The 25,594-nt window shown below is 46.9% G+C and overlaps 1 protein-coding gene across 3 annotated transcripts in view; it reads right to left on the bottom strand.

The window, feature by feature from the left end:
• Nucleotides 1-13,668, bottom strand: part of SNUPN (snurportin 1) — a 50,088-nt gene extending 36,420 nt beyond the window's left edge. Inside the window, exons 1-4 of one of the 3 annotated variants that reach the window (XM_070429951.1) lie at nucleotides 13,394-13,665; nucleotides 12,520-12,661; nucleotides 11,470-11,632; nucleotides 6,633-6,777 (exon numbers count right to left, since the gene is read on the bottom strand). In XM_070429951.1, the coding sequence (XP_070286052.1) occupies nucleotides 6,633-6,777; nucleotides 11,470-11,627 (303 nt within the window). In that variant the 5' untranslated portion in view covers nucleotides 11,628-11,632; nucleotides 12,520-12,661; nucleotides 13,394-13,665. Of the gene's footprint in view, nucleotides 1-6,632; nucleotides 6,778-11,469; nucleotides 11,633-12,519; nucleotides 12,662-13,393 lie in introns of all 3 variants that reach the window. The other 2 variants (XM_070429952.1, XM_070429950.1) reach the window with 2 other exon arrangements.
• Nucleotides 13,669-25,594: the final 11,926 nt, after the last annotated feature.

The raw sequence follows: 25,594 nt of genomic DNA, 5'->3' as shown, positions 1-25,594 counted from the left end.
GAGAAAAGGGAACCCTAGTACACTGCTGGTGGGAATGCAGACTGGTGCAACCAGTTCTAGATCCCCATTATGGAAAACTGCATGGAGTTTCCTCAAAAAATTAAATATGGAACTCCCATTTGACCTAGTGATCCCACTTCTAGGAATATATCCTAAGAAACCCGAAACACCAATCAGAAAGAATATATGCACCCCTATGTTCATAGCAGCACAATTTACAACAGCTAAGATCTGGAAACAGCCTAAGTGCCCATCAATAGATGAGTGGATAAAAAAGCTGTGGTACATTTATACCATGGAATACTATGCAACAGTAAAAAAGAAGACTCTTGAGGAAAAACCAAGATGGCGGCATAGGTAAACACCGGAGATTGCTGCCTCGAACAACCACTTCAAAAATACAACTAAAAGACGGAACGGACCTCACCCAGAACCACAGGAAGGCTGGCTGAGGGGAAATTCTACAACTAGAAGGAAAGAGAAAAGCATACCGAGACTCAGAGGAGGCGCAGTACGGAAGTAAAATACTAAGGTGCGGAGGTGTGTGTGGAGCGGGCTGGCGGCTGAGGGCGCGGTTGTCTGTTTCAATCGGGAGGGAGTCTCAGCCTCTGGGCTCCAGTTCCAGGCGAGTCTCTGGGGACGCAGACTCAAACGGGAGAAGCGGGACTGTCTGGCAGCAGTCAGAACTCGAGGGCAGCTTTCTCTCCGAGGTACTTGCAGCGGTTGCTGGGACACTGAGAGGCAGAGCCTCTGGGGACGGGACTGAGAGCAGCCATAACTGCTCGCTCCACCCGCCCTGTTGATCCCCTGGGACCTGCCCTGCCCAAGCCCTGCACAGAGGCATTTGCTGGATAGCCTCAGGCAAAGGCTAGATTAGCACCTCCCTAGAGGACAGAAGTTCTCCCACTGTAGACACAGTTGATTCTCACAGCCAGTTGGCCTGGAGGTCAAATCCCCCCCAGTATTACCTACAACAATCAAGGCTTAACTACAACAAGACTGCGCACAAAGACCACTAGGGGGTGCACCAAGAAAGCATAAAAAATGCGGAGACAAAGAAACAGGACACAAATGACAGAAATGGAGGAAAGCAAAATGCTGGATATAGAGTTCAAAACCACACTTTTAAGGTCTCTCAAGAACTGTCTAGAAGCCGCTGATAAATTTAGTAAGGCCCTCGAAAAGACTGGTGAGACCACCGATAAATATAGTGAGATCCTCAAGAAATCTAATGAGACCCTCGATGTTGTGATAAAGGACCAACTAGAAATTAAGCATACACTGACTGAAATAAAGGATATTATACAGACTCCAAACAGCAGACCAGAGGATCGCAAGAATCAAGTCAAAGATTTGAAATACGAAGAAGCAAAAAACATCCAACCGGAAAAGCAAAATGAAAAAAGAATCCAAAAATACGAAGATAGTGTAAGGAGCCTCTGGGACAGCTTCAAACGTACCAACATCAGAATTATAGGGGTGCCAGAAGATGAGAGAGAGCAAGATATTGAAAACCTATTTGAAGAAATAATGACAGAAAACTTCCCCTACCTGGTGAAAGAAATAGACTTACAAGTCCAGGAAGCGCAGAGAACCCCAAACAAAAGGAATCCAAAGAGGACCACACCAAGACACATCATAATTAAAATGCCAAGAGCAAAAGACAAAGAGAGAATCTTAAAAGCAGCAAGAGAAAGAAACTCAGTTACCTACAAGGGAATACCCATACGACTGTCAGTGATTTCTCAACAGAAACTTTGCAAGCCAGAAGGAAGTGGCAAGAAATATTCAAAGTGATGAATGCCAAGAACCTACAACCAAGATTACTTTACCCAGCAAAGCTATCATTCAGAATTGAAGGTCAGATAAAGAGCTTTACAGATAAGGAAAAGCTAAAGGAGTTCATCACCACCAAACCAGTATTATATGAAATGCTGAAAGGTATCCTTTAAGAAGAGGAAGAAGAAGAAAAAGGTAAAGATACAAATTATGAACAACAAATGCCCATCTATCAACAAGTGAATCTAAGAATCAAGTGAATAAATAATCTGATGAACAGAATGAACTGGTGATTATAATAGAATCAGGGACATAGAAAGGGAATGGACTGACTATTCTTGGGGGGGGAAAGGGGTGTGGGGGATGCGGGAAGAGACTGGACAAAAGTCGTGCACCTATGGTTGAGGACAGTGGGTGGGGAGTGAGGGCGGAGGGTGGGGTGGGAACTGGGAGGAGGGGAGTTATGGGGGGGAAAAAAGAAGAACAAATGTAATAATCTGAACAATAAAGATTTAATTTAAAAAAAAAAAAGACGCTTTTACCCTTTGAGACAACATGGAAGGATCTGTAGAGTATCATGCTAAGTGAAATAAGCCAGTCAGAGAAAGACAAGTATCACACGATCGCACTCATATGTGGAATCTAAGTAACAGAATAAACCGAAGGAACAGAGTAGATCCAGAGACATGGAAGCATGAAACAGAGTGCGGAATCTCAGAGGGAAGGTGGGGGAGAGTGGGTGGGTGGGAGGTAATCAACCAAAGATCTGGTATGCATATATGCATAACCCATGGACACAGACAATAGGGTGCTGAAGGCCTGGGGTGGCGGTAGGGGGTCAATGGAGGAAAAAAGGGGACACATGTAATACTTTCAACAATAAAGAATTATTTTAGCCCTAGCTGGTTTGGCTCAGTGGATAGAACGTCAGCCTGTGGACCAAAGGGTCCAGGGTTCGATTCCTCTTAGAAGCAAGAGTAGCCTGGCCGGTGTGGCTCAGTGGTTGAGTGTTGATCCATGAACCAGGAGGACACAGTTCAATTTCCAGTCAGGGTACATGCCTCTTCCCCGGCCAGGAGGCAACCAATCGATGTGTTTCTCACACATCAATGTATCTGTCTGTCTTTCCCTTTCACTTCTACTCTCCCTAATAATCAATGGAAGAATATCCTTGGGTGAGGATTAACCAAAAAAATAAAAATAAATAAATAAAATAAAATAAAAATTATTTAAAAAAAACCACAATGTAATAAGTGTTATTTATAAAATAGAGCATTTATTTTAAAAATTAATTCCTACTTTAGATGAATGGATTAATTCCTACTATGATGAATGCCTTCCTTTCCTTTCCAGTCCTATCCATGTACTCTTATCACTTTATGGAAAGCCTCATTTGAGGATGATATTAAAAGCAAGGACTTGGCAGATGAAATCACCTATCACCTGACTTGTTATAGATCCTGCAGAAAGCAAAAGGCTCAAAGGTAATCCAACCAAAAACCGGAAAAAGAGATTGCTGTAATTTATAGCCCAAAATAAAAATTTTCTTCCTCTGGGGAAAAAAAAAAGACGAAAAAGTGTCCAGAGCTTGAACATCTCCAGTGCTGTGGCATAATAAAAGTGCTGATTTGGAACGCCACCTAAACATGAAGTTAAATACACCATTAGGTGGACAAAGGTCTAAACAAAGCCTCTTAGAAGCAAGAGTAGCCTGGCCGGTGTGGCTCAGTGGTTGAGTGTTGACCCATGAACCAGGAGGACAGAGTTCAATTTCCAGTCAGGGTACATGCCTGGTTGCAGGCTTGATCCCCAGTAGGGGGCATGCAGGAGGCACCCAATAGATGATTTTCTCTCATCATTGATGTTTCTGTCTCTCTCCCTCTCCATTCCTCTCTGAAATAAAACACACACACACACACACACACATATGACAAGGTATTGACAAACATGTGAAGAAATTGGAACTCTCATATGCCATTGGTGAAAATATAAAATGGTGCAGTCACTTAGAAAAATAGTTTGGCAGTACACAAAAGATTAAACATAGAATTACCTAGTAATTCCACTCCCAGGTATATATCCAAGAGAAATGAAAACATGACCATGCAAAAACTTGTAAATGAATGTTTAGAGCAGGTCATGATAGCCAAAAAGTGGAAATAACTTAAATGGCCATCAACTGATGAATGAATAAAGAAAATGTGTTCACAAAAATGAACACATGCTACAACATAGATGAACTTTGAAAACATCATGCTGAGTGAAAGGACACACAAAAGGACACATCTTGTATGATTCCAATGATATGAAATGTCCAGAATAGGCAAATCCATAGAAACAGAAAGGAGATATAGGTGATTGCTAGGGCTGGGGAAAAGGAGGAATGGAGATGGACTGCTAATGGGGATGAGGTTTCTTTGGGGATGATGAAGATGGTCTGGAATGGTGATGGTTGAACATCCCTATGAATACACTAATAAACACTATAAATCTGTGAATTACATGGTAGGTGAATTATATCTCAACTAGAGGCCTGGTGCATGAACTTCGTGCACGGGGGGGGGGGGGGGGAGGGCATGTCCCCTCAGCCTGGCCTGCGCCCTCTCACAGGACCCCTAACTCCTTACCGCCTGCTGCTCCTTATGCCCGCTGCTCCCTTACTGCTTGGCTCGCTGCTCCTTAGTGCTGCCATGGAGGTGGGAGAGGCTCCCGCCACTGCCGCTGCGCTCGCCAGCTGTGAACCCGGCTTCTGGCTGAGCAGTGCTCCCCCTGTAGGAGCACACTGACCACCAAGGGGCAGCTCCTGCATTAAGCGTCTGCCCCCTGGTGGTCAATGCGCATCATAGTGACTGGTTGTTCTGGTAGTTCCACCTTAATGGTCTCTTAGGCTTTTATTATAAATGTAGCTATTTAAAACAGTTGTAGCCCTAACCGGTTTGGCTCAGTGGATAGAGCGTCAGCCTGCGGACTGAAGGGTCCTGGGTTTGATTCCGGTCAAGGGCATGTACCTTGGTTGTGGGCACATCCCCAGTAGGGGGTGTGCAGGAGGCAGCTGATCGATGCTTCTCTCTCATCGATGTTTCTAACTCTTTATCCCTCACCCTTCCTCTCTGTAAAAAAATCAATAAAATATATTTTTTAAAAAACAAAAAAAAACCAGTTGTAGCAGCTAATACTCATGGGGCATTTATTACAGGCTCTGGGCTAGGTATTGAAGGTACACTACCTCATTTAATCCTCCTAACAATTCTATGAGATAGATACTATTACTATCCCCCATTTTACAGATAAGAAACCTGAGAGACTTAGAGTGGTTAAGTAACTTGCTCAAGGTCAACAAAGAGCCTGGCTTTGAGGTCAGGTCTATGTGACCTCAGAGTTTAAACCCTTAATTACTTTTCATAGTGCCTCTTCTATCCAATCTACTGCTAAATTCTGTCCATTCTTCCTGGCAACATTTTGACATTTCTCATACTCATGACCTCATTTCCTTTCCATCTTCATTGCCTATCATCACACTGTTTTAGCAAACCTAAGCTCCCTACCCTAGTCTTTCTCTTCCAGACCCTTTGACACATTTATGAGGGTGTCTTCACATGAAGTTCCAGCTTTGTCTCTGGGTCAAAAATTTTCAGTGGTTCCCACAATCTAAAACACAATCAATACCCCTGCACATATTTCTACCATATTCCTTCCTCTCACCCTATGCTGCCCCATTCTCATCACTCCTGAACACATCATATACCCCTCTCCCACCTCTGGGCTCTTGCTTAGCCTGTTCCTGCTACCTGGGATGCCCTGCACCTCTGCCTATCAATGTCCTATCCATGTTTCAAAGCTGGCTCCTTGTTTACTAACTTTTTCTCAATTTCACAACCCTGCCTCCTTGCCTGTTAGAACTTAATCTCACTTTCTTACAGCAAAAAAACATATTCTAGTTATTCCAGGAGTATAAGGGTTATTTCTGACCCATGCCTACCTTCCCACAGCATTGCCTAGCATAACACAGGGCCTTCAACAATGCTTACTGAACAGAACTGTCATAGAGGATGTTATCTGGGCTGTATTTGGGGCAAAGAAGAAAGATGGGAGTATGTGAACCCAGGAACCATATTCTAAAGGTGGGAGAAGATTTTGAGGTGACAAGACACATAGACTATGGAAAGGATACAATAGCAGGGTAGGACCCACTCTAGGACCCATATCCTGCCTTCTGGAATACCTGGACTGCCTAGAGCACTGGACAGTTTCCATGCCTGCTTCCCCTATGGTCCCACAAGCCACATTGGTTTCCTCTGTGGAACCAACAGGGCAATTAGTTAAGTTTGTATAGTGATCTGTTATTTCATGGTCTCAGCCCCACATGGCCCAACTGGGTGGCCTGGGTGGCTATGCAGGGTACTTATATTCAAGGGCAGCTACACTTCCCATTTCCTACCACCTGAATGTGAAGATCCAACACTGCCATCTTAGTCCTCTGCCTGGGAAAGATTACCAATCTGGGAGGTGTGGTGGGGCAGTGCTGGGCTGGACAGGTCCGATCCAGAACAGCTATGCAATGACTATTAAAGAAGTGACAAGTGCCTGGAGTCCATTAGTATATCAGTAGTGAGCCAGAGATAAGGGTTTCCAAACTCACTATTCACAGTACCCATCAGTGAGCCCTGGTCGGCACAAGGCACTCTTCATGTCTTCTCTGCATCTGTAAACTTCCTGAACATCAGCATTTTCTTTGCAGTTTCCATTCCTTTTTCCTGCCTCCTCCTCTCTTTATGGCAACATTTATTTCAGTGGGGGCTGAATGCATAGTAAAGGGAGTGGGACTAGCTGGGCCTAATCTCTGGAATACTCACTTGATTAGCATAGCGTTTTGGTAACTTCTTGCCAGTGTCAATGTCCATTTCTTCATCATATTTCTTATCTTCTTCCTCACTCTCCATCCCTGTCCAGTCATCTTCAGCCAGTCTTCTGGCATGATTCACATAATCCAGCCGCTTGCTAGAGAAAGAAAAGGCATAAGCAGAAGTGAAAATTTTAAAATGACAGCTTCTAGGCCTTTCTGCTTTAAACAGTTTTATGAGGAGCAGCTAGGCCTTTCTCCAGCTCCTAATTTTCAAAAACAATCATTTAGTTTACAATTTAATAACTTATTTATTTCCCTCTATCGTTATCTTCCTCTTTTAAAAAAAATATATTTTTATTGATTTCAGAGAGGAAAGGGGAGAGAGAAACATCAATGATGAGAATCATTGGTTGGCTGCCTCCTACATGCCCCACACTGGGGATGAGCCTGCAACCCAGGCATGTACCCTGATGGGAATCGAACCATGACCTCCTGGTTCATAGGTTGATGCTCAACCACCGAGCCACGCCGGCCAGGTATTATATTCTTCTTTTTTTCCAAAAAATTACAGCCCTAACCAGTTTGGCTCAGTGGATAGAGCATCGGCCTTCGGACTCAAGGGTCCCGGGTTCGATTCCGGTCAAAGGCATGTACCTTGGTTGTGGGCACATCCCCAGTGAGGAGGGTGCAGGAGGCAGCTGATCGGTGTTTCTCTCTCATCGATGTTTCTAACTTTCTATCCTTCTCCCTTCCTCTCTGTAAAAAATTAATAAAATATATTTTTTAAAAAATTACATATTGTACAAAGTTTGGGAAATGAGAAGGAAGAACAGTAATCTTTGGAACCTAATTGTTCCAAAGTGATTTGTAAAGTAGCCCTGGCCCAATAGCTCACTTGGTTAGAATGTCATCCTGATACACCAAGGTTGCAGGTTTGATCCTTGTACAAGAATCAACTAAGAGATCAAGCACTGAGGCAGTGAGACCAACTCAGCTGGTTTTTTCTCAAACACACGTGTTCATGCACATAAAGGTGCACGAGAGAGGGCATATGCAAGCACAATGGTCTTTTATTTCAAGAGTAGTGCCCTGGTGCACAGATTCATGCACATTGAAGGGAAATTAATTAGAAGGTGGCTGGCAGGGCGGGACTAGGCGATAGGCCGGACACACCTGGGGTGGCGCCATGGCTCAGTGTCTGCAGAGTGAGCGGGGTCCCTCGGCCTGGTCTGCGGGGATTGGGCCGAAACCAGCTCTCCAACATCCCCCTAGGGGTCCTGGAGTGCGAGAGGGCAGTTCTCGGGTGATGCACCCCGGAATTGGGCTTCCTCCTCTCTGGTTCCGGAGTGCGTCACCAGAGAATAAGACAATGCAGCTCAGCAGCTCCTGCTCCCTGGTGGTCAGTGCGCATCATAGCTACCGGTCAGACGATCACTTAGCCTTTTATATCTACCTCAACGCAGGAGCTGCCATGACTTGGACTGGCCATTTAAAAAGAAACGGCACCGCGGACCTGGTGCCCACAAAGCAACACTTGGCTCCCCCCAAGTGGGACACAGGCCCTGCCACCACCCTAGAGTGACAGCCCATCAAATTGCAGCCAAGGCTGCTGAGACCCCATGGTGCCAAATGCGGCCCACAGCCCAGCCCGGACCAGAAATGGTCGCTGTGGGTGCCGGGTAATGACATCACGTAGCAACACCCAGCTTCCTCTCCCTAGCAACAACTAGCCTCCTTTGAGTTTCTTCAGCCCAGGAACACGACTTGCTTTATAGCCAGCTGCAAACATTTCACACTTTAACCAAATGTCTGTGAAGTGTTTTCCCGTGCCTCATCTCATTTGATCCTCACAGAAGTCCTGGAGTAGGAGACTCGGTGGAATCTTATTTTCATTAGCCGGAAAACAGAGATTTAGAAAGTTTAGAAACTTGACCTGACTGAAAAGAAGAAATGGTGGACCTTGAAAATGACTTCAGGTTTTCTCACTGTGCAGAATATAGTCAAACACTGCTGCAGTTAAATATTTTACCCTTTGTTCTCCCTACAATAATAATCTGCTTTGTGTTAATATTTACTGCTGTGTTGCTGACAATGACCTGAAAGAGAAGTTGGGGTGCTTCACTAGGCTGGAAAAAGTTTAGCCTCATCAGAAAGCAGGTCTAATTAAGCATGTTTATTCTATATATATATAAAAGGCTAAGTTGACTTGTGCATGTGCAATACATATAAAAGCTCTTGCTGGCACTAATCTGTCATTGTCGATTGTGAATTTGGTTGACACTTCTATTATAGAGAAAGGGTGAATAGCAATATTAAAACATTTCTTCTAATTAATTTCCTTTCAATGTGCACAAATCCATGCACCGGGCCTCTAGTATATAGATAAGAAAGAGCTGGAGTGCTTGTACATGTACAAAAGGATGCATTTCTGTGGTTATTTCCCAAGCATTGTTTTAAGCACAAGAGAAGGAAACTAAAAAAACAAAAACAAAAAACCTGCCCAGCCCGTGTGGTTCAGTGGTTGAGCATCGACCTATGAACCAGGATCACGGTTCAATTCTTGGTCAGGGTTGCAGGCTCGATCCTCAGTAGGGGGCATGCAGGAGGCAGCCAATCGATGATTTTCATTGATGTTTCTCTTTCTCTCCCTTCCTCTCTGAAATCAATATATATATTTTTTAAAGAGAGGCAGGAGATATCTGTGATACTATCAACAATAAAAAATATATTAAAAAAAGAGAGTAAAGCCCTGGCTGGTTTGGCTCAGTGGATAGAGCGCCGGCCTGTGGACTGAGGGGTCCCAGGTTCGATTCTGGTCAGGGGCCCATGCCTGGGTTGTGGGCTCAGGCCCCAGTAGGGGGCCTGCAGGAGGCAGCCGATCAATGATTCTCTCATCATTGATGTTTCTATCTCTCCCTCTCCCTTCCTCTCTGAAATCAATAAAAATATATTTAAAAAAAAAAAAAAGAGAGAGAGAGAGAGAGAAGAAATTACCCATATGCCCATCAGTAGGGGACTGCTTTGATTATTATATCATGAACTGTCCATTCAATGGAATACCTGGAACTTAACGATATAGAATTTCTGCAAAGAAACATTGTTAGCTAAATGTTCAGAACAGTATACTTAAAAAAAAAAAAAAAGGTTGCAGGCCAGGTAGCTCTAGTCACCAAAAGGGTATGGATTCCATTTCCGGTCAGGGACTATACCAGTCGATGTTTCTCCTTTCATGGATGTTTCCCTCTCTTTCTCTCTCCTTTCCTCTCTCTCTCTAAAATCAATTAAAAAAAAAGAAAACATATCCTCAAGTGAGGATTAAAAAAAAAAGGTCAGCCCTAACTGGTTTGGCTCAGTGGATAGAGCGTCAGCCTGCGGACTGAAAGGTCCCAGGTTCGATCCCGATCAAGGGCATGTATCTTGGTTGCGGGCACATCCCCAGAAGGAAGTGTGCAGGAGGCAGCTGATCGATGTTTCTCTCTCATCGATGTTTCTAACTCTCTATTCCTCTCTGTAAAAAATCAATAAAATAGCCCTAACCGGTTTGGCTCAGTGGATAGAGCGTCGGCCTGCAGACTCAAGAGTCCCAGGTTCGATTCCGGTCAAGGGCATGTACCTTGGTTGCAGGCACATCCACAGTAGGGAGTGTGCAGGAGGCAGCTGATCGATGCTTCTCTCTCATCGATGTTTCTAACTCTCTATCCCTCTCCCTTCCTCTCTGTAAAAAATCAATAAAATATATTTTAAAAAAAAAATCAATAAAATATATTAAAAAAAAAAAAAAAGAATCACTACATGCCCTAACCGGTTTGGCTCAGCGGATAGAGCATCAGCCTACAAACTCAAGGGTCCCAGGTTCGATTCCGGGCAAGGGCATGTACCTTGGTTGTGGGCACATGCCCAGTGGGGAGTGTGCAGGAGGCAGCTGATCGATGTTTCTCTCTCATCAATGTTTCTAACTCTTTATCCCTCTCCCTTCCTCTCTATAAAAAAAAAATAATCAATAAAATATATTAAAAAAAAGTCATCACACATCCATAACATGTATTCATAATTCAAAATTTGAAATATGTAAATTATAGTGTTTTTTTTTGTTTAAGAGGGGGCATGGGGTGATCTGAGAAGGTAATCTGCAAGCAACCCAGAGGCCACAGGGAACCATTTCTGCTAAATACATGCAGTGATGCAACACTGGGCAAAATGCAGATGGTACAGAAACTGTGCAGCTGTTAATAGCTCCTCTTGATTTTCAATTCCTTAACTGATTACCCAGAAGAGACGATGTTGCACTGAGAATAAAAGGACAGGCCTTGCCTTCAGAGAAGCATAGCCTCAAACATTCCTATCCTGCTCTCTTTTCCTGTATGCTCATCTTTGCACTGAGAATTACATGTATGGAAGACATTTCCTCAAGATCCCTGTGGAATTATTTGTTTGGAGCTCCCAAGGTCTCTACAGAAACATCTGGGCTGCAGGCAGACAGGAAGACCACACCAAGGCCAGGATTCAGAATGTGGGAGAAGCTACACAGGGAATGTGGGGAGTGGAAGTCTGGGCGTGACTTTCTCAAGTGCATAAATTACAAAGCTCAGTACTGCTGCCAGGAAAAAAAAAATTAACCAAATAACTGAAGTTTTACTTTCAAACTTCCTCATCTTTTTTCTAAGCTCTGGGTGTAAGAGACATCTACCTCTGCCAGGATTTATTCCTCCCAACCTTGTGGATAAGATGATCAACCTACAAAGGGTCTACTTTGAAGAGGGTTCTGTAGAAGCAAGCCTAGAGCTTTCTGAACTGTTCACAGTGCCCAGCCTGGAGAAAAAAAGCCAGGGAGTCAAAGCATCCCTTACAATTTCTGCCGTTCCAATAACTGCTGACGCCGCTCACTCTGCTCCAGGGAACTGTACTTGGACTTGTACTGGGACAGGCGAGGGTGTGGGGCAGCTGTGCTATTCAGATCTTGAGACACAGAAAAGCTACTAGCCAGGGCTTGACTCAGTTCTTCCATTTTCCCTACAAAGGAAAATATAAGAAGATGGTTCATTCATTTTATATTACCTCCTGTATACAGGCAGTTATAACATGGTATCTACATTGCTAAAAAAAACTTAATCCAAAATCATAATGGTTTCCTGGGAAAAATGAAAGTTAAAGGGTAAAAGAGTTACAGATGAGCAATTACGGTATTTCCTGCAGATATTTTAATAATGATCCTTCTGATAGCTCTGAATGTATAGATATAACCTTAAACATTAGCCACTAAGCAATTTCATCTTGTAATTCAATCTAACTTTTGCTCTTTGCCACCCATTACCAAGTGTCCTGTCATTAATTCCTTCTTACCATACATAACCAGTGATGTGATCAAGTACCTAACTTTTTCCTGAACAGCTCTAAGTAGTCATTACTCATTAACTAATAAAACTTTCTGATGCAGTTTATCCAATTGGTTGTTTAATTCTCTAATAAATGCCAACCCACATTAAGAAAATTTAGCTCCAGGAAAAATACTGGTTCTGGGGCCCCTGCAGGAAGATAAGAGAAGCCAAAAACCCAAATCTAGCAGTTACTTTCTCATTTTATAGTTTGTTTTGTTTGGAGTGGGCCAAAGGAAGTTTTCAGAACTACCTACTTCGGACTCAGTTAAAAAAAGATAGCTAAAAAAAGCAAAAAAAAAAAAAAAAAAAAAGCTAGAATGTGGAAGGTTGTCTACCAGCTAATACCATGTGCTTTAGAAATGTGAAGGACTGACATGTGGTACCTTTGGGAGAACAGAGAGTAGATGTCATACTGGAGAAAGACTACCCAGGTAAGCCCTAAAGAATTAAAGTGGAGAGAAGGAGGTGAATTCACACTTCACTCTTCTGTGAATAAAGGTATGGAGTGGAACAGGAGCTTACCCAAAGGTTAAAGGTGTGCCTCAGAAGAAAAGGGAAACATCTGAGAGACAGCTGGACAGTGGGCACCACAGTGCTTCAGGTTCACCTCAGCGTAGGTCCCACTGCTCTGAGCACCAAAACCAGCAGGTTCATTCCAGAGCCTCTAGAGTTAAAAATAGACCTTATGGGCCTCTACTTGGCAATGAGTTACTTTCCATTGCACACTTGAGGTCAGATTTTCTTTTCTTAATTTACAGCATTAGATTTTTTAATTTGAAAGGAACTTTCAAAAATTGTGATTAAAAACTCAAGTTACCATCTTAACCACTTTAAGTGCACAATTCAGTAGTGTTTAGTGCATTCACATTGTTGCTCAATCAATTTCCAGAAATCTTTTTCATCTTGCAAAATGTACAGGAAAGGAACTATTTTTTACTTAAGATTAACATAGCAATACTTGATTTGAGGCTCGTCTTAACACACATAATGCCACCAGCGTGGCCATTTGCGGCTGAGGCTAGGTGATGAGTACTTGGAATCCGTAATGACGAGCTACTTTCTGTACGTTTGTGTAAGTCTGAACACTTCCATAATATAATTTGTGGGTTTCTGCTGTTCTAGGAAGCACAAAAAATCGTAATCGCAGCTTTGGATACTGGGGAGGCTCTCTACGCTGTTCCTGGCTGCCTCCGGCTCTTTGAACCCATTCCTCCATGGGTGCAGTCGTTTAGGGTTCTCACCTCGGCACGGTTGGCTTCCTGCGCCAGCGGCGTCTGCGCCCTACTAACTCCCAAACCTCCGACCCACCCCGCATCCGCGCCCGCGCCCGCGCTCCCGCCCCTCGCGCGCCTCCCGCCTCTCCTCCTCGTCCTCATCCTCCGCGGCCGTCTCTCACCGAGCTTCTATCGATTCCAGGCGGCCGTTCTCCCCGCCACAGCCCTGCACAGCCTTTTCCCCTCCGGATGGGGCCGTCCAGGTCTCGAGAGATCCCTCCTCCCTCCTAGTCCCTGAGGGTCTGGGCCAGACCGCGGGGGCTAAAGGAGCGGAAGCGCGCCCAGGGGGAGGGCCTGGCTGGCTCCGCCCCTGCGGGGGAGAACCTCCGGAGGCCCGGGATTGGAGCCGGCACCGAGGGGCAGTTAGAGCTAAGGCTCGAACCCAGGACTCAGCCGGCCCGGCCACGCGGCGCCGCCACCGCTGCCGCCACAGGCAGGGGCCAGCCAATCATTGGCTGCGGAAGAGCCTCCCGCCCCTGGGGCCGCACCGCCCAGCCCACTCGCCCCAGCAGCCCGAGATTCCGGCCCTCCCGGGGGCGGGGTCTCCGCGCGGCGCTACTTCCGCTCCGCGGGGGTGGTGTTTTCCGGTCAGCTGGGGCCTCTTCTGGGAGGGTATGGCTGCGCCCAAGCACCGCTCCTGCGCGCCTGGCGCCCACAGGAGGCGCCCCACTGGGTCCCGGCGTTCTGGGTCCCGCTTCAGACCCGCTGTGAGCGCGCTGGGCGCTCCCACAACCCGCCCCTCTCCGCGGTCCCTGAATGGCTCCCTGCTCCCTTCACACCCTCTCCCGCTTGCGGGAGCCACGCTGGAACCCGGCCTCATTACACCGGGTTTGCTCCAACTGGGAGGCTCCCTTTCTTACTCCGTGGGGGGCGCCGAGGAAGGCTGATTCCTGCTTAAGTAGTAAGCATCAAGAACAAAGTGTTAGGGGCAGAAATAGAATAATGGGGACTAGCAGTAGTTACAAGAAATATTAATCATGCTCTGTTAACTGATTGTTCCGTTCTGATTTAAGAAAGCACATTCGTGCCTTGGCCGGTTTTGCCCAGTGGATAGAGCATGGGCCTTGCAGACTGAAGGGTCCTGGGACCGATTCAGGTCAAGGGCACCTACGGTTGCAGGCTCCTGGCCCTGGTCGGGGGCCATGCAGGAGGCAACCAATCGATGGTGTTTCTCTCTGTCTCTCCCTCTCCCTTCCTCTCTGTAATCAATAAAAATATATTTAAAAAACAACAAATAGAAATACTACTTATTGAATGTTTACATTGACCAAACACTGCCTCACATACATTATCTCACTTAATCTGCAAATAACACAAGAAACTAAAGCTCAGAGAGGTTAGGTAACTTTCCTGTCACAACTTTTGAGCCAAATATTTGAATTTGCTAAATATTTGACCTAGAAAATGGATATTGCTATCCTACAGAAAGAAAATATACAAAGTTGGCACATTTGAGTCCAAGGTATGGATAAAAAAAGGGGGGTTCTATGGAAGGTAACCTCACAGGTGAGCTGATCACAAATTTCCAACGGGACAGGTCATTGTGGGTAGTCTTGCTCCAGGCCTATAACTTCCTTATGAAAGGTTTTAAACTAGCCCTGTCATTTGTTCTTACGCATTTAGGTTAACACACCTTTGAAATGACAGAAGTAGCCCTAGCAGGTTTGGCTCAGAGGATAGAGCATCGTCCTGTGGACTGAAGGGTCTCCGGTTTGATTCCGGTCAAGGGCACATGCCTGGGTTGCGGACTCGATCCCCAGTATGGAGCATGCAGGAGAATCAATGATTATCTCTCATCATTGATGTTTCTATCCCTCTCCCTTCTTCTCTGAAATCAATAAAAATATATTTAAAAAAAAGAAATGACAGAAGTAATATCCTTTGAAGAAGGAGTGTGTTCCCTGAAGAGCACATAATCTTGTTAACTATCCTGTAATCCAATCCCAGCCTTGCTTTCTCCAATCTTCCTTACATCCCCGCCTTAATTTCAAATGCATAAAAGAAGATGCGAAGTGTTATTCTCAGGAGCTTTTGAGATCTTGCTTCCTGCATATGTGGTCAGTTTGGCTCAACTAAACTCTTATGAAAATTTCTCTGCAGGTTTGTATATCACTTACCTGGACAGATACAACAACAAAAAAAGCACAGGCAACAAAATTAAAATAGATAAATTGAGCATCAAATTAAAGACTCTTGTACATCAAAGGACATTATCAAGAGTGAACACACAACTTACAGAATGGAAGATAATATTTGCAAATCAAATATCTGACAAAGGACTAATATCCAGGACATATAAAGAACTACAATTGGCTCAGTTGGTGTGACTCAGTGGTTGAGCGTTGACCTATGAGCCAGGAGGTCACTGTTCGATTCTCAGGGCATATGTCTGGGTTGCAGGCTGATACCTGGTGTGGGGCATGCAAGAGGAAGCCAATCAATGATTCTCTCTTATCATTGATGTTTCTATCTTTCTCCCCTTCTTCCTTCCTCCCTGAAATCAATAAAAATATTTAAAAAATAACATAAAATAACAAATATTGGTGAGGATGTGCATAAATTGGAACCCTCAGGCATTGTTGGTGGAAATATAAAATGGTTCAGCCACTATGGAAAACAGTATGATGGTTCCTCAAACAATTAAACATGAAATTACTATATGATCCAGCAATATCACTTCTGAGTTTACAGTTATGGATGAAAAAGGGGTCTGTAATAACACTGAGAAGTCCATTCAGGGAAAGTAACCTCACAGAGTGATCTGATCATAAATTCCTAACTGGAAAGGTCAGAGTGTCTAATCTCATTCTCAGGAGTGTTTGAGATCTTGCTTCCCAGCAATTTTGTCATCAGTTTGGCTCTGTCAGGGAGCACAGGTGACTTGTTTGGAAAGTTTGTAAGGAGAAAAATTCCGAAAAAAGGAGTGGGCTGAAGGCAGCCTACCCTGTTTATCAGAATTCCTACTTAGGGGAGTTTGGCTGAAGGTGGCTACCCCTAATTGTTCCTTGACCTTTCCAAACAAGTGTGTGTACCTTGGGTGTTTACTGGAATCTTTATGCTTAATCTTTAGGTGTCCTTGCTTAAAGGACATTGTAGACACGTGTCCTCCCAAGATTACTTACCCTACTGATTGTATCTAAAAGATAAACTTTACCTCAAACTGCTTTTACAATAAAAGCCTGAAGAGGCAGGCGATCAAGGCTGTCTTGTTCCTTTAGCCAGGCAGTCCCTTAGCCCTCTCTTTCACAGCAATCCTGTGTCAGAGTAATCATTCATCTATAGCTCAGGGTCTGCTGGTCATCCCTGGCAAAGTGGTACCCCACATGAGGACCAAGGAACGCAACCAGACATGGCAGAGACGAAGAGTAAGAAAACGAAGACTAACCGCGCAGTAAGTCATTGGAGCCAGCTTGGAATTGCCAAGTTTGAGGGTATGTTTTTCAGCTAAGGTTTCACAATAGGACAGCAGGTGTCCACTGAGTAACAGATTTCTTTGTTACTTAAACAGTTATTAAAAGCCAATGGTGCCTTGTTTATAGAAGAACAATTAAAGAGCCTGTTGCAGACTGTCCGGTTTACTAGAGGCCCAGTGCACGGATTTGTTCACTGGTGGGGTCCCTTGGCATGGCCTGTGAGGATCAGGCCGAAACTGGTAGTCCAACGCCGCCTGCTACTCCTGCCTGCCACTCCTGCTTATATCAGCCCTGCTGTGCCTGCTGCCACCGCCACTCGGTAGGCTCGCTGCTGCTCCGCTGCAGTCTCCGGGCTGCTGCAACCAGCCATGAGCTCTGCCTCTGGCGCCCGTTGGTCAGCTGAGTGGAGCTCTCACTGTGGGAGTGCACTGACCACCAGGGGGGCAGCTCTTGCGTTGAGTGTCTGCCCCCTGGTGGTCAGTGCACGTCATGTCGACCCGTCGAATGGTCGCTTAGGCTTTTATCCTATACTAGAGGCCCGATGCACAAAATTGTGCAAGGGGCTTGACCCTCACAGCCGTGGTAGCTGCCTCGACCCTCACAGCCCCAGCTTTGTTCGGAAGGACATCCAGAAGGTAGTTTGGCTGTTCAGTCTAATGAGCATATTACGCTTTTATTATTATAGACTAGGGGCCCAGTGCATGAATTCATGCACCTTGAAAGGAACTGTGGGCTGTAAGGGTGTGGTGGACAGAGGGGTAGGTCTCGGCCCATCCTTCACTCCCCTGCCTGGCCCCTCCAGCCTTGGCCCCTGGTCCCCTCTTGGGAGGACACGTGTCTGCGGGTGCAGAGCAATTGGGGCTGGCACCAGCAGCGGGTGCAAGCAGGGCTGATGCCGTCAGCGGGTGAGAGCAGCGGCTGCTGCCCCGATCACCCCTCAGGAGCAGGGGGAGGTGGAGAAGCCCTGAGGGGCGATTGGGACCGGCAGCTGCCACTGGCACCCGCTGATGGTGCTGAGGGATTGGGGCCAGCACCGGGTGCCGGCAGCAGGTGTTAGCAGTGGCTCTGGTGCCGGCAGCGGGTGTGAGGGGTCCAGCGCCAGCAGTGGGTGCGAGTGCTGGGCAGGACCACAGCATGCAGAAGCAAAGAATTTTCAGTAACCACCAGAGGCTCGCCCCAATGACAGCGACCAGCACCCCACCTTGGTCTGGCGCCTTTGCTCACCTGCTCCACCATCCTGCTGCGGCCGATGCCTGCCATGTTCCGAGCACCCACTGGTGGTCAGTGCCCATTATAGTGACTGGTTGTTTGGTTGTTCTGCCGTTTGATCTATTTGCATATTCGGGTTTTATATGTAAACTAGAGGCCTGATGCATGAATTCATGCATGGGTGGGGTCTGGCCAGAGGCCCCCATTGGCCACTGACTGGCTCCCGATCAGGGTGATGAACTCCTTTAGCTTTTTCTTATCTGTGAAGCTTTTTATCTGGCTTTCAATTCCAAATGAGCTTTGCTGGGTAGAGAAGGGCGTGGCAAGAAATATTCAAAGTGAGGAAGAGCAAGGACCTGTAGCCAGGGTGACCTTCCTTTTGAAAGGACATGTCTGCTCCGGGCCAAGGGTTTGGTCTCCATGAAACCCGGGTCAGTCTTTGCATCGGGCAAGTGGAATCGCTGAGGCCTATTTGAGAGTCGCCATGGCTGGGAGCGTGATCTCAGAACAGTTAAAAACATGTTCGTGAAGGGATGTTATGGGTTCTCATCAAAAAGCCCACACGTGTCTGCTACACCAACAGGGTTGCTTTAACACGGAAGCCTCCATCCACAAGCCTACCCGCCTCCAGGAGCTGGCAGGAGGTTGAAAATGGCCGTGGGTAGATGAGGCCGGTGCCAGGCGACCTGGCAGGTGTCAGCGGCTTGGCCATCTAAGCCCCAGGTGCGGGAGACAGGCTCTGACATCACCACCGCGTGGAGGATTTGATGGCAGTGGCAGCAGCTTCAGAGCGTGTTGCTATTTTGTTTTATTTATATCTCCTTTTCCCTTTAAACCTCTCCAGGTTGCGTTCATTCTAGAGAGGAGCAGCCTTTGCAGCCTCCTCGGTGGAGAGCAGGCCTTTGATCTGGGTTCACACACAGCCAGAGTCCTGTTTAGAAACACGTGTAGGTCTTGCATTGTTTGCTCTATTACCGATAAAGAGGGTTTTAGATTCTGGCACATAAATATGTTTCCTGCTTATCCACTAGGGCAGGAGGCTGAGCGCAGCACAGGCACAGCCACAGTTCTTCACTCCTTCACAGGCCTCCATCCAAGGGCGGCGATGCAGGCGCTTCACACACAGAGGGGGACGGGGAGCAGGATTGGGCAGCCCTGCTTTTCCCAGACCTTCTGTCTCAGTCCCAATCTTCCCGCTCCGGGTCTGGAGCATCTTCCTTTTGAGGCGGATTCAGGCGCTGTTTTCCTTGTGGGTGGTCAGCATGGGGGTGTTCCTGTATCAGTCTTCCTTCGGCATTTCGGTGGAGGGTGGGAGGGGGACAGCATGAAGGTGCAAACACAACCCATGGGGACTCCTCGATGAGCACCTTCTGTATACCTGGTGGGCGTCTCCCCTCAGAAGTGGTGCTCCCTGTGTCTGTGACCAGCAGGTGGAGGGGGGAGGGGGGCAGGTCAGGCTGGTTGGCTGCCACAGTGCCCTCATAGCCACAGTGTCAGCAGATGGGGCAGAGTACCTGGGACCCTGGATTCCCTCTGGGGATTGCAGAACCGCCCCCTCCCTTTGTTCTCCCATTCTCCGTGGAGGGGGCTGTTGGCAGACGGCCGAACAGATGGATCCGCGATCAGACCTACGGCCCTCCAGGGAGGTTTCCTGACCCCTCTGCAACCCCCGCTCACCTGAAGCCCCTAAAATAGTCAGGGTGCCCAGTGCTCGGAGGCTCCCGTGAGCTCGTGGAGGCGGGCCCTTGGTCATCAGTTTTTATTTTTTTACTACATTTCTTCCGTGTGCAATGATCACACTTCGTCTGGAGCGGGGCGGGCTCGAGTGACCTTGTGGAGCGTCTATGGAGGGGACAGTGCCCGAGGCCAAGTTCCAGGAGGCTGGCAGTGCTGTTGGGATCATGCCAGCAGCGCTGGTCCGTTGGTGCCTTGCCTGTCCTCTTGAGATTGCACCTGCAGGACTACTAAGGGAGCCAATCCCCAGTTCCGCTCTGCCTCCGCCACTGATTGATTGGAGTCTGAAGGCCGGGAGGAGGGACCAAAAGGTCTGCCTTTCAGCTGATGGCCAGTCACCGCTGCCACTGATTGATCAGCTCCCGCTCCCTCAGCTCCCTAGCCTGGTGTTCAGGCTAGCCTTTTGGACATTACCGACCCTGGGTTTTTATATATTAGGATAGAAGATATATAAAGCCTAAGCGACTGTTAGGACCTAACAACTGAACAACTGGTAGCTATGACATGCACTGACCACCAAGAGGCAGATGCTCAACGCTGGAGCTGACCTCTGGTGGTCAGTGCGCTCCCACAGCCAACCTCACGCAGCCCCTCCCCCCACCCAACTGGCCCCCACATCGGCCCTGATTGGGGGGCTGGCTGGCCAACTTCCTGAGGTCCCTCCTCCTGGCCAGCAGACCCCTCAATAGGCCTCGATCACCAGCCAGGCCGAGGGACCCTGAATTCGTGCACCGGGCCTCTAGTAAAAGCATAAAAGGTATAGAAAAAAACAGAGGGCATCAGTTCATAAAACTTTTGTTTCATTTATCTGTGTTTAATCTTTCTAGGAAGCTGGCCTAAGTTAGGATGACACACAGAAATATAATTTTGTATGATTTTAATTAAGCTGAGGCTTATACATATGGCAAGTTGTTTTAAAAAATATATATTTTTATTAATTTCTTACAGTAACATACTATCTTCATAGAAAAGTTGAAAAATACTGAAAAGCAAATAGAATCGTTGATCGGCTGCCTCCTGCATGCTCCCGACTCGGGATCAAGCTCACAACCAGGGCATGTGCCCTGACTGGGAATTGAAATGTGACCTCCAGCTTCACAGGCTGATGCTCAACCACTGAGCCACACTGGTTTCAGCCTGCCTTCTATTTTTATTTTTTTACATTTATTTATTTTAATCCTCACCCCAAGATATTTTTCCATTGACTTTCAGAGAGTGTGGAAAAGAGAGGGAAAGACATAAATATCGATGTGAGAGAAACACATCAATTGGTTGCCTCCTACATGCACCCAGACCAGGGCCGGGTAAGAGCCTGCAAATGAGGTATGTGTCCTTGACTGGAATCGAACCCGGGACCCTTCGGTCCGCAGGCCAGCACTCTATCCACTGAGCCAAACCAGCTAGGGCTTGCCTTCTATTTTATTTTTAATTTTTAAGAATATATTTTTATTGATTTCAGAGAGGAAGGGATAGGGAGAGAGAGATAGAAACATCAATGTTGAGAGAGAATCATCGATTGGCTGCCTCCTGCACATCCCACATTGGGGATCGAGCTCACAACCGGTCAGGCATGTGTCCTGACCAGGAATGGAACCCTGACTCCTGATTCATAAGTTGGCGCTCAAACACTGAGCCACGCCAGCCAGGCCTGCCTTCTATTTTCAAAGGAAATTTATTGATTGATTCATTTGAGAGAGAGATTTGTTGTTCCACTTATTTATGCATTCATTGGTTAATTCTTTTTTTTTTTTTTTTGAACAGACATATGCACCCGTATTTATTACAGCATGTTCACAACAGCCAGGAAGTGCGGACAGCCTAGTGCCAGCGATGGATGAATGGATGAAAGAAGGTGTGATACACACACACACACACACACACACACACACACACACACACAATGGAGTATTGTTCAACCTCGAGACAGGAGGAAATCCTGTCATCTGTGAAACATAGGTGGACCTTGAGGACATTATGCTGAGATAAGCGAGACAGAGAAAGACAAACCCTGCATGATGTCCCTTATAGGTGGAATCTGAAACAAACAAACAAAACAAAAAGGACTAAAAAAAACAAGGAGTGGGCTGATGGTTTACCCAAGGCTGGTGGGTGGGGACAGGAGAGAGTGTGAAGGGCACATACTTGCAACTAGTAGGTCAATGGTTCCTGGAGACCCCGGAGGGAGTTACTTAGGATGGAGTTACACACAATGACATGATCATAAGCATCAAACGTGACATGTGCTCCCACCACAGAAGACACCACAGAAGTGTCAGCTATTGCCAGACGGCAACCACTGTGCAATATAAAGCTATCAGATAAATAGACTGTGCATCCGAGACACAACATCATGTCAATTATATCTCAAAGACAACATGTCATAAATATATTAACCTGAGACCTTGGATGGTCTTAACCTGTACAGTAAAGCATGCCCATCCACAGGTACTTCTCTCCTTCGATACAGCATGCATTAGGGAACATTTTTAGTATTCTCCTGCAGGCTCCATAGATGATCTCCTGCAGGCTCCATGGATGATCTCCTGCAGGCTCCATGGATGATCTCCTTCAGGCTCCATAGATGATCTCCTGCAGGCTCCATGGATGATCTCCTGCAGGCTCCATGGATGATCTCCTTCAGGCTCCATGGATGATCTCCCTCAGGCTCCATAGATGATCTCCTTCAGGCTCATAGATGATCTCCTGCAGGCTCCATGGATGATCTCCCTCAGGCTCCATGGATGATCTGCTGCAGGCTCCATGGATGATCTCCCTCAGGCTCCATGGATGATCTCCTGCAGGCTCCATAGATGATCTCCTGCAGGCTCCATGGATGATCTCCTGCAGGCTCCATGGATGATTTCCTTCAGGCTCATAGATGATCTCCCTCAGGCTCCATAGATGATCTCCTGCAGGCTCCCAGGGCTTCATAAATGAAGTCTTCACATGTATCAGACTGACGCTCCTCACGGGCGGAGAGTGCTTTGCGAACACCCTCGGCCGCTCTTGGGGGGGAGGGTAGAGCTGTGCACTGAGTCAGTGAAGGGACGAGGCCATTTCACCCCAAGCCCTGCTGTCCCCAACCCCAACAGCATCATGAACTGCCATGGGCTTGTCAGGGAACCAGAGAGAAGCCACAGGTGCTCTCCTCTCTGTCACATCCACTCTCCTTCCTCCCCCTTTACGTCTGCTTTTTGTTCTTAAACGTTCTTGTGATTGCTTCTCAGCGCTCACTGAGGGCAGAGCAGCAGCTGAAGGATTTTGTCAACAGCCCTGGCCCTTCATCAGTTTTCAGATGCAGCTGCATCCTCCACTCCCTGCCAGTGACCTTCTCAGGAACCTGGGCGCTGCGCCTACTCCGCGTGGGTGACCGCAGGGGACCTGGAGACGGCGAGTCCCAGGGAGGACACAAGGGCGAAGTTCTCCAGGATCACATCGCGGTACAGGCGCCTTTGAGCCTCGTCCAGGAGCCCCCACTCCTCCCGGGAGAAGTACACGAACACGTCCTCAAAGGTCACACAGCCATGGAGCACATACACAGCAGTCATGAAGTGAAACAGTAAAAAAAACATTTAAAAGAAAGATAACAGCCCCGGCCAGTTTGGCTCAGTGGATAGAGCGTCGGCCTGCGAACTGAAAGGTCCCGGGTTCGATTCCGGTCAAGGGCACATGCCCGGGTTGTGGGCTTGATCCCCAGTAAGGGGCGTGCGAGATGTGGCCGATCCATGATTCTCTCTTCATTTATGTTTCTATCTCCCTCTTCCTTCCTCTCTGCGCGGAATTTATCGGCGGGGCCGAGCGGGCGGCGAGGGGCCCTGGGAGGCAGGTGGCCTCTCTCTGGGCGTCGGAATAAAACGGCCCGAAACGCTGCCTGGGCCCAGGGCACGGCCGTCGGCGGTTGTGTCACCCGGGCGCGGGAGATGCAGCCACGTCACCATCTCCCCGGCTCAGACCCGGAGTCGTGCCCGCGCGGGTGTGTGTGTGTGTGTGTGTGTGTGTGTACATGGTCGTGGCTCAACCAGCCGCCGCCAGGGGAAGGACTCTGGAAGTGGACCATTGGTTAATTCTTGTATGTGCCTTGATCAGGGATCGAACTTGCAACCTAGGCATATCAGGGGACAATGCTCTAACTCAGTGGTTGGCAAACTGCGGCTCGCGAGCCACATGCGGCTCTTTGGGCCCTTGAGTGTGGCTCTTCCACAAAATACCACGTGCGGGTACGCACATACAGTGCGATTGAAACTTCGTGGCCCATGCGCAGAAGTCGGTATTTTGTGGAAGAGCCACACTCAAGGGGCCAAAGAGCCGCATGTGCCTCGCGAGCCACAGTTTGCCGACCACTGCTCTAACCAATTGAGCTACCTGCCCAGGGCCGTGGGTCCTGCCTTCTAGAGCCACCAAACTCTCCTTTCATGAGATCCCTAAGCCTGTGAGCCCTGAGAACACCCCTTAAATGAGATGAGATTGTGCCTAGCCATTAGAATTGAGGAGTAGTAAGATTTTCTCTCATTCCATTTCTAAAGGGATAGAACTGAAAAGAACATGGCCCTTGTTGTCACATGAATGAATGTGACTTGAATGCCAGCCTTGGATAAGTTCTAGTCCCAATTCTGTCTCCCAAACTGAAAAGGTATGGATAGCACCACCTACCTTAGGGGTTGTTGGGAAGAGCAAATGGCAGCTTAGCACAGACAGGGCATCAAGGAGTGTTAGCCAAGCCTTGGTAGCTCAATGCCTGCTCCTTGCTCAAACATTCATACAACATTGCCTAGTGCTGCTGTTTCTCTGCTGGGCTGAAAATTCAAACTTGTGTGGAAGGAATGGAGAAAAGAAAACATTGGGTGGTTTGGCTAGAGCATGATTAGTGCACGATGCATTAACTAGATTCTCTGATTTTCAAAAATTTGAATTGTAACAAATTTTTTGATGTACTATTTCAATTTTTAGTAAATAAATATGTATATATATAGGGCATCTTATTTGACCCATCTCTCCCTTGGTTACTTCACTTGAAAAGTAGAGAATATAGTAATTGGATTCCCTACTTCATAGGAGTATTGGGTTAAATGGTTAAGATATGTAATGTGCTTAAAACCAAGCCTGGCATGTAGTAAAGCATTTGCTATTGCCATCCCCAGTGCCTTGTTCCCTTCATTGTATCTTCAACACGTGCTGCCTCACACCTGGGGAAATGGAGGAGACATACGTAAAAGTCATCACACTGGTCCTGGCATTCTATTATTCTCCTTATAAAACCAGGTGTCTCCCTTCTCTAATTTCCAACTCTCTCCCACTCCTAAGAACATCTAAGTTTTAGGAACCTCCTGGGCCACTTCTAACTGCTAGATCAGCGGTTCTCAACCTGTGGGTCGAGACGACCCTTTCACAGGGGTCGCCTAAGACCATCGGAAAACATATATAATTACATATTGTTTTTGTGATTAATCACTATGCTTTAATTATGTTCAATTTGTAACAATGAAAATACATCCTGCATACCAGATATTTACATTACGATTCATAACAGTAGCAAAATTAGTTATGAAGTAGCAACGAAAATAATTTTATGGTTGGGGGTCACCACAACATGAGGAACTGTATTAAAGGGTCGCGGCATTAGGAAGGTTGAGAACCACTGTGCTAAATGGTCAAGCTACAGGGTGATAATTTCCTTAGGCAAGCAAACACTTCAGCCCTCTAATATGGTGTAGGAATTTCCTAGGGCTGGAATATCAACAGGAAGTCCTGGGGGGAAGAGCTCTGCTTAAACACTCCTTCCCAGGAAGGGTTTGGTAAACTCACAAATTTGCCCAGCCCTGTACAAAACCCTGCAGTCTTCACATGTCCTCCCTGTTTCAGGACTCAGACAGGCAGCTACTGATCCTTGACCCTGCTCCTTTTCTCTGGATTCTTGAGCAAAGAAGAACTACAGATATGACTCTATGTGAGAAAACCAGACAGGCAAAA

Source organism: Myotis yumanensis, unplaced genomic scaffold (genome assembly GCF_028538775.1).
Source record: "Myotis yumanensis isolate MYYU_CA2020_CCGP unplaced genomic scaffold, mMyoYum1.0.hap1 SCAF_1, whole genome shotgun sequence".
NCBI lineage: Eukaryota > Metazoa > Chordata > Mammalia > Chiroptera > Vespertilionidae > Myotis > Myotis yumanensis.
The sequence above is the reverse complement of the archived record's forward strand: the minus strand, read 5'-3'. Positions and strand labels throughout refer to the sequence as shown.